Here is a 9,072-nt window from a genome sequence, read left to right on the forward strand (position 1 = left end):
AGCAGGTAGGAGGGGGCGGAGTCAGTGTATAGCAGGTAGGAGGGGGCGGAGTCAGTGCACAGCAGGTGCAGGGGCGGAGTCGGTGCACAGCAGGTAGCAGGGGGCGGAGTCAGTGCATAGCAGATAGCAGGGGGCGGAGTCAGTGTTCAGCAGGTAGCAGGTCAGTTTTCAGGTGGAGGTGTGGAAACCGTAATGCAGACTCCAACACTAGCTTCCTCTCATCAGCTGTCTGGGTGAACTAGCACAACCTGTACTCAAGCTTTCTTCTGTTTTTGTGTTGTTCCTTCTTTTGTGTAGTCAGTTGTGGTCAGTCGTCATGACAACCAACTGCTTCAGCTTCCTGGGGAGAGTCCGGCTAACATGTTGGTGCAGGGTGACAGATTAACGCTAATCTGATCCGAGTGTGTGAGAGGTTTATCCTTTAACCTCAGCTGCTGCTGCCAACTGTCACACTGCAGACACACCACAGTGTGAAGCAGCTAAGCAGCTCTAACTCGCACTAACTGACTGATCACTTGAAGCACGGATCTGTCTGCTCTGAGGGAACCATAAAGACAATGGGACTGTCTGCTGCTAACAGTCAGTTTTCCTCATGTTCACCAGATATCTGAACTCCAGCCGAGCTCAGCGTTACTGCTTCCAGTGAAACATGTTGACCTGCTGCAATGCCCAGCTTTAACCACAACACACAGGTCTAAGAGAAGTGTGACCTTCTCTGAGCCCAGAGGACACTTTTCTGATATCCTGCAGTGATGATACAGAAAAAGTAAAGAACTTTTAGAATTATAACTGTTTCTGTGTCCTGCAAGACAGTCAGGCATGTGGGAAAGAGTTTTGTCAGAAAATACACCTTTTGTCCTGTTCGAGCTGAGAAACGGTTAATGGAGCTGCTGTGATGTTTTCACAGCAGTTCAGCGCTCGCTGCTATTTCACTGTCTTCTTATGAATCGATCAGCTGTTTGGTCTCTATGACGTCAGAAAACAGTGAAAAGTGTGGATCAGTGCTTCCTCAGAAGTCTTGTTTTGTTCAAAGACATTCAGTTCAGAAACCAGAAATGCTCACATCGAAGACGCTTCAATCACAGAATTTAGACTTTTTTTAAATTGATGAATGGCTTTTCAGAATGGTTTGTGGTTAGTTTAGTCGTTGACAGCTGACTGATGAATGACTGCAGCTCTATCACACAGCAGTGGAGTCATTAGTGTGCAGACTGAATAATAAGGGACCTAACAGGGATCCCTGAGGAACTCCCACCGTGGGCTTCATGCTGCCAAACCCTGCATCATTAACACTGTCAGAGGAACATGAAGAATCCACATCAGGAGGAAAAAAATCACCTTCAGTCTAGGAACAAGAACACTGTAATGACCTATCAACACATTTATGCTAACAAGACAGCTGTCTGTCTGCCTGTGGACAGACGTCCATAACGTCACAACTACGCAAAGTTTTAGAGGCGAGCAGCTGAGACCAAAATAAAGTGTGATGACTGAAAAGTCCTGAGTAATCAGTGTTTGACAACAGCTGTCCACAGCTGCAGGTCTTCCTGCTGTTTCTGTGAATCTGGGGTCAATGTTGAGACTCTGTGGTATGAACCTCCCACAAGTCACTCAGATTTCTCCTCTTCTATCCTCTTCGATCAACGTTTTCTAAACCTGCTTCTCTACAGGAAACAACAACCTCCAAGCAGCAAACTGAACACTGACCATGACAAGTTCTGCTGCAGGTGCGGATCATGCAGCCTGCTGGTTCTGGAAAGAGGCTGTCTGCAGTGAGGAAGTGAGGGCAGGCAAAGAGATGCTGTTGGTAATAAAGGAGCAGGTGAAAACCCTGCCGGCAGAAGAGGAAGCTGCAGCCACGGCTGGCAAGAAGACCGCTGCCTGTATTCTGATCACGGATCTCCTGGATAGGCTGCAGTACGTGTAAATGTTTACAGACTGACATGGTGACATCAGCGAGTCTATCAAGTCCTGCAACTTGGTCGGTTGTTGTTTTTTTGTCTGCCAGGGGCCTGGACTAGAAGCAGGATCTGGGGTCAGCGAGGTATCTTCAGGTTAGATCATTGGTNCTCCCCCTTCCTCTCTCTATCTCTCTGCCCCCTCTCTTCACCCCTCCTCCCCCATTACTATTATTATAATCATGAATGACTATTTTAATTAAAAATGTAATTTTTTTACACGTCTCTTCTTTTACACGTCTCTGAGTCCTGTGACGTCATCTCTGCGCGCCAGCAGCTACAGACAAACAGAAGAGAAGATGGCGGACGTGGTGAACGTCGGGGTGAACCTGGACGCCTTCTCCCACGCCATCAGCGGCATCCAGGCCCTGCGCTCCAGCGTGAGCCGCGTGTTCGAGTCCCTGAAGGATGGAATGAAGAACCGGGAGACACTGGAGGGCCGAGAGAAGCAGTTCATAGCTGAGTTCCAGGACAACCTGCAGGCGGTCAACAGAGACCTCAAGTGGGTCCCCCGCACCAGACTCCGTTCACATTTCTGCCGATTTAGACACACAGCGGCTTGTTGCCGAACCAGACGAGTCAGATTTCTGTTTGGACAGTATTCAGTCCTGTTCACTCCCACAGATCATACTATCAGCTAACAGCTAAGGCGTCCCTCCGTAGTGTGAGGTCTGTGTGGACGTAAAACAAGTGAATACATGAAAATCTGTATAAATGAGTAGAATGGTCAGTGGCATTTGGTGGAAGACTGGAGAGATCAGTGGCATTTAATTCAATGAAAACTTTGACAGACTTTGAGAGAACCATCTTTTAACGACTGATCCTTTCTGCGCAGTAGAACCCAACCATCGCATACACGTGGAGCCTTTGGTTCTTCAGCTGATTTGGTTATTGATCAGCACAGTCAGTGGATCAATGTGAATCCAGCAGACCTGTGTTACCTGCCAGGTGTTGCTGATGAGCAGCTGTCATTAAAATTGGCAGTTTGTTACAGGAACTGTACAGTTTGTCTGTCTCACCTGTTGTCCCCCCTCCCCCCCCCCGGTCTGTCTCACCTGTCCCCCTCAGTGAGCTGGAGCGTCTCAGCGGGCTGGTTGGTCGTCCCTCAGAGTCTCACCCCCTCCATAACAGCGGTCTGCTCAGTCTGGATCCGGTTCAGGATAAAACTCCTCTTTACTCTCAGCTGCTGCAGGCCTACAAATGGTCCAACAAGGTACCAGGTTTCACTGTGCTGAATGTATCTGAGCCCAGCCGTGGTTCTTTTACTGATCCGTTTTATTTCCAGCGTGTTCTGTGGAAACACTGCCTGCAGTTCACCTGGAAACCTTCAGAACAAACACTACAGTTCTGTAGAATTAAAATGGGACGATACATGTGTGTCTGTGCAGTTGCAGTATCATGCTGGTTTGGCCTCCAGTTTGTTGAACCAGCAGTCACTCAAACGATCAGCCAATCAGATGGGAGCTTCAGCTAAGAGACGACCCAAAGTCCAACCCAGTACTTTGGTCCTTCCTCCTCAGTGAGTACTACTACATGCTACTGCAGTGCTTCAGGCGACCATACAGTACTGCAGTACTACACACACAACTTACTACTGTAGTGCTGTGGTACCTGTTTCAGTAATACTGCATTCTCTGTGTACAGGTACGTAGATGACGTCATCTCTCGGATCGGCCGGATGTTTCCTGATATGACCATAGAACTATTCCGACCCAACGGGACATCGGCTGTGCTGCTGGTACAATCACTCAGTATGATACACACTATACAGGTGTGTTTACGCCAGGTAACGCTGTACAGGTGTGTTTACGCCAGGTAACGCTGTACAGGTGAGCTCAGACAGGTAACACTGTACAGGTGTGCTTACGCCAGGTAACATGTGTCTGCCTCGCTTCCTCCCTGTCAGGTGACCCTGGGGAAGGTGCTGAAGGCAATTGTTGTGATGCGTTCGCTGTTCATTGACAGAACCGTTGTTCGAGGATTCAGTGAAAATGTTTACAACGAGGACGGAAAGGTGAGAAGTCACCTGAAAGGTAACCAGTGATCCCTGTCTGCCTGTTTCCATGGTAACCTGTCTGTCTGTCCCTGCAGCTGGACATTTGGACCAAGTCTCAGTACCAAGTTTTCCAGAAGGTAAGACCCACCTGTCTTCACTTCAAATACCTGGGCTTTATGTGCAGCTCTATGATTGGTTGTGTTGTTGCTAGGTAACGGACCATGCTACCACCGCCCTGCTTCACTACCAGCTGCCACAGATGCCTGATGTGGTGGTGCGGTCCTTCATGGTGAGACACTGATCAATAACTAATCAATCATTTCTATCTCTCTGTCTCNCTCTATGAGCTCCTGTCTGCCTTAGTTCATGTGTCTCCTGCTGGCTACAGACAGTGTCAAAGCTGCTTCATATTTATTTCCATCAACATCAGCCACAGCAGCAAACTGACTTCAGCATTAAAGCTCGTATCTGTAGGACACGATAATGAGCGGCACCGCTTTGGATCATGGTTCTGTTGGTTCTGTTCTTCAGCAACGTAACTTTTAAAGACTTGTTTTACGGTCTTACAACCAAACTGACTTTGCAGTTGTTCTCACTTGGGGGTTATTCCTCCTCTACCTCTGCAGAGCTTCTGACACTACCATGTGGGTGTGTTTGGCTGGTATTAGCCTAGCTGCCCTGTCCCGGCTATCCAGCCTCTCCTGGCGTATTCTCCTGGATGTCTACGTTTCCTGAGGTTTTGTCCACGATGTGGGCTGGCAGGACATCCACCTGGTCCGTCTGTGTCTGGCTTTTCCCGTCGCCTGTCCACATACCTGTAGTGGGTCTGCTCCAGTACTCGGCAGCCCAGCCCCTCCAACTCCACCACCACCTGTGTGGGCCTCTGCCGGCTGTACTACACCTCCACCCGGACATCACCTTCCTGCCTTCCCAGAGATACATCCACCGTGGCTCCCGCCAGATTTTCAGCAGCATGTCAACGTTCCCCTTACTCAAAAAGACCTATCCTGGATCTAATCTGCTGCTCTGGTGTTATCCCTCTTGGTTGTAGAGCTGATGAACTCCCGATAACTGCTCACTTTCTTCTCTCATTCGATGTCACGCTCACTCTCTCCACCACTAAGCTCCCACGTCTCATTTCATTCTGTAATTTTAAGGACATCAACCCTGACGCTCTTACTTCCAGCATTGACCTGTTCCTGGACATTCACAGCTTATCCACCCCTGATGAGTTGGTCCTACACTTTAACACTAAACTTCAATATATCCTCAACTCTCTTGCTCCCCTAAAAACCAGGTCTGTCTCCTTCTCCACCTCCACACCCTGGTGCTCGTATGATCTTCGTCTCATGAAAGCCAGAGGTCAGCAACTTGAGCGGCTTTACAACAAAACTGGTCTCACCATTCACAGAGAAACGGACAAAAGCCGTATCCTACATTATAAGGACTCCATCATTCATCGCTCTACTGCTCTGGTCTAATCTATTTACATGAAGGTAACACCAAGTCTTGTTCTCACTATTTATCAAACTCATCCAACCCCTGGACTCTCTGCTGCCCCACCTCTACTCTACTGCCTTTTGTAACTCCCTTATGTCCTTTTTTTGTTGAGAAAAACCAGAAGATCCACCAGCATCTTGGTCAGAACTCCACTCTCTCCATCTCATCCGAATCCCACTCAGCCACTCACTCTTTTTCCACCTTTCAGCTTCCCACCCCCTCTGAAATTTCAGACCTTATCTGTCAGTCCAAACCATCCACCTGTCAGCTGGACCCCCTCCCCCCAGTCCTGGTCAAAGCCTCCCCCTCTCTGGTCCCATCATCCATTCCTCTCTCACCACTGGAACTGTTCCTTCAAAACCACTGCAATTACCCCAATATTGGAAAAATCTGGTGCCGACCCATCCAACCTCAGTACCGTCCGTCCTGTTTCTAATGCGTCCTTCATCTCCAAAATTCTTGAAAACAGTTGCCACCCCACTTCACTCTCGTCTGTCTCACAATAACCTGTAGAACCACTCCAGTCTGGTTTCCGCTCCCTCCATCGCACAGAAACAGCACTGACAAACATGACCAACGGCCTTTTAATGGCAGCTGACTGGACTCCCACCATCCTCATCCTCCTTGACCTGAGTGTGGCCTTTGACACTATTTCTCACACCACCCTCGTGAACAGATTATCTTCCATTGGCATCACTCACACTCCACTAGACTGGCTCAAATCCCACCTCTCAGGTCGCACTCAGTTCATTCAGCTCAAATTGTATGGATCCAACCCTTCCTCTGTCACTACAGGTGTGTCCTGGGGCTCCTCCTCTTCATCATCTACCTCTTTCCCTTGGCAATATGTTCTGTACATATGGCATTCATTTGCACTGCTACGCTCTACACTCTCCCACCTCCCCCCCTCACTGACTGCATTACAGAAGTTAAAACCTGGTTCAACTCAAATCTTCTCCAATTAAACAGTGACAAAACCAAGGTTCTCCTCATCGGCACCAAATCAACACTATACAAAACTAACAACTCCACCGTCTCCCCACAGGTGAAGAGCCTGGTGTCATCCTCGACGGCGGCACTCTTTCTTTTAGATCTCATACCAGTAACGTCAGCCGGTCTGCTTAGGACCACCTATGAAACATTAACCACCTCCGCCCCTCCCTCACTACCCACACCACTGCTGTCCTTGTCCACGGCCTTGTCACGTCCCGCCTTGACTACGGTAGCTCCCTTCTCTTTGGTCTCCCTCACAAGTCCCTCCACAAGCTCCAACCAGTCCAGAATTCAGCTGCCCATATCATCTCCAGAACCCCCTCCATCCACCACATCACTCCTGCTCTTCATCGGCTCCACTGGCTCCCCAGAACATCTCGTACTGACTTCAAGATCCTGCTAACTACTTTCAAGGCCATTCACCACCTCGCCCCTCCTGGTCTGACCTTGTCCACGTCCATACTCCCTCTTGCTCCCTCAGATCCTCCTCCTCTCTCCATTTGTCCGTCCCCTCCGGCCGTCTCACCGCCATTGGCCCTGGAACTCAGGAACGTTGATTCATTCACCCTGTTTACAGCCAAATTCAAAGCTCACCTGTTCAGGACGGCTCATCCCACCTGAGCGCTGCTGCTTCGTCTGTTTTCACCCTCACTTGTTATCTTCGTACTTTATTTACTTGTGTGTTTTTTTTCCTGTAATTTGATACTTACTGTATTTGTTCTGAAAAGTGTCGTTGGGTGTCACAAAGGAGCTTGTACTCAAACAAATTGTATTATTATTATTGTTGTTGCTCTTGTTGTTATTATTACTACTCGGCACTAGTTATGTGTCGACTCACAGATGAACACATAGGTTTTACTCCGTTGCAGCAGTCACATTTATCAATAATTCAGTTTCCCAAAGGAACAATTAGACTGACAGCAGAACTCTGTGGTGTCCAACTTGCGGCTCAGGGCCCGGCAGGAGGTCACTGACAGGAGATCTTTGCCTTCTCGTAGTTTTGTTCTGTTTACTGACAGGCAGAAATACTTTTCCTTCACCTTTACATCACTGCACTGTAAATTATTTTCCATTAATAAAATCCACTTTTTTCTTTCAACTTGAACTACTTAGAGTTTTTCCCAATTGCTAAAACACATTTCTTGAACCCGCCACCCATTTTCTCAAATCCAACTACGTTCGCAAAACCCCAGACTTTTCTATCACCTGAAACCCAGTCATCGTGTTCAACAGCACAGCGTGTTGTGGTCATCACACAGCCAGCAGCAGCATGTTCACCACGGAGACACACTGCCAGGTTCACAGGTCGGCAACACGAGTGTGTCACGGTGTGAGACGTGTTCTGTGATTGAGAGTGTGTTTAAGGTTTATCAAAAAAGAGCAGATGAGTCTTGCAAATTGAGTCTAGGCACCTGAACAGCGTTTATGGTTTGGCCAAAAGACTGTTTGGTTCGAAAAATGAGTTGAGGCCACTGAGAGTCAGTTCAGAGGACGGAGTTCAGTGTTTAGCAGCTGGGAACAGCCGAACCTCAGACTGACAGAGTGAACGCAGGTAGCAGGGTTCGGGTTCGGGTTCGGGTTCGGGTTCGAGTTCGGGTTCAGGTTCGGGGCAGCAGGTTTGTTCTGCAAATGTGTTGAAAATCACTAACGACAATTTGTCCTTCACCAAGGATTCAGAGGTGTTTGCTGTCCTCTCTGGCAGCAGCAGCTTCCAGTCTTTTTGTTTCAGGTGAGTTCAGGTGTGTGCAGGTGTGTGTTATAGTGTCTTCAGGAGTGTTTAGGTGTGTTCAGGAGAGTTCAGGTGTGTCTCTGTGTCTCAGACTGACCAGTGTGCAGAATCTCTCAGGTGGGTTTCCACAGGTGATCCCAGGGGGGTCCACTCTGATCTGCATCACCTCCTTCATGTTGGTGGGCGGCGGCTGACAGGCGTAGAATTCCCAGCCTGGCCCCGCCTCCGAGCTGCGCAGAGACCGACACACGTCAAACTGGCTGATGGTCTGACAGCGAGCTGGCGGCAGGAGGACGAGGAGGACGAAGACGAGCAGGTGGGGGACAGACATGGTGGATGGTCAGACAGAACCAAAGGTCCACTCCCACATCTTAACAGGCTCAGCTAGCTGCCATGCGAACCAGCTGCTCATTGTGCGGTTGTCATGGAGACCAGGTGGTCATTAACACCTGAGGGTTTACTAGGGCATCAGCTGTCAATCAGTGACCTGAAACAAACCAAGAAAAACAGAAACTGAAATGCTGAACAAACGTGCAGGTAGAGTTCTGAAACACCTCCACAAAACTAAAGTGAGTCCATCTCTGGTCCACTAAGTTCTGCTCACATGTTCTGATGAAGGAGACCAGACTCCACTAAGTTCTGCTCTTTGCTGAGAGGTTGTGCTGCTCCACCTTTCTCTGGAAAACACCTCAAAGGGCTTCTGGTGGACTCAGACCAGGACTCACACTGTCCATTTCCTGGTTCCACTTGGTTCTGGTGTAGAAGCTCTTGGTGATGTTGTTCTCTGGATGTTCTCCTGCTGGAATGTTCCTCTTCTTCATCTGGTCAGCCAGTATCCTGGTTCATCCTCAGACATTCATGGAGCTTCTAGAAACGTCATCAACACCTTCTGCCCT

The 9,072-nt window shown here is 48.9% G+C and overlaps 1 protein-coding gene across 1 annotated transcript in view; it reads left to right on the forward strand.

The window, feature by feature from the left end:
* Positions 1-2,235: 2,235 nt before the first annotated feature.
* The window catches only part of med27 (mediator complex subunit 27), a 14,774-nt gene continuing 7,937 nt past the window's right edge, over positions 2,236-9,072 (forward strand). The window contains exons 1-7 of the mRNA XM_008299728.1: positions 2,236-2,460; positions 3,027-3,171; positions 3,347-3,477; positions 3,603-3,696; positions 3,865-3,972; positions 4,050-4,091; positions 4,166-4,243. Coding sequence (XP_008297950.1) covers positions 2,258-2,460; positions 3,027-3,171; positions 3,347-3,477; positions 3,603-3,696; positions 3,865-3,972; positions 4,050-4,091; positions 4,166-4,243 — 801 coding nt within the window. The 5' untranslated portion in view covers positions 2,236-2,257. The remainder of the gene's footprint in view (positions 2,461-3,026; positions 3,172-3,346; positions 3,478-3,602; positions 3,697-3,864; positions 3,973-4,049; positions 4,092-4,165; positions 4,244-9,072) is intronic.

This window comes from Stegastes partitus, unplaced genomic scaffold, assembly GCF_000690725.1.
Source record: "Stegastes partitus isolate 25-593 unplaced genomic scaffold, Stegastes_partitus-1.0.2 Scaffold1452, whole genome shotgun sequence".
Taxonomy (NCBI): domain Eukaryota; kingdom Metazoa; phylum Chordata; class Actinopteri; family Pomacentridae; genus Stegastes; species Stegastes partitus.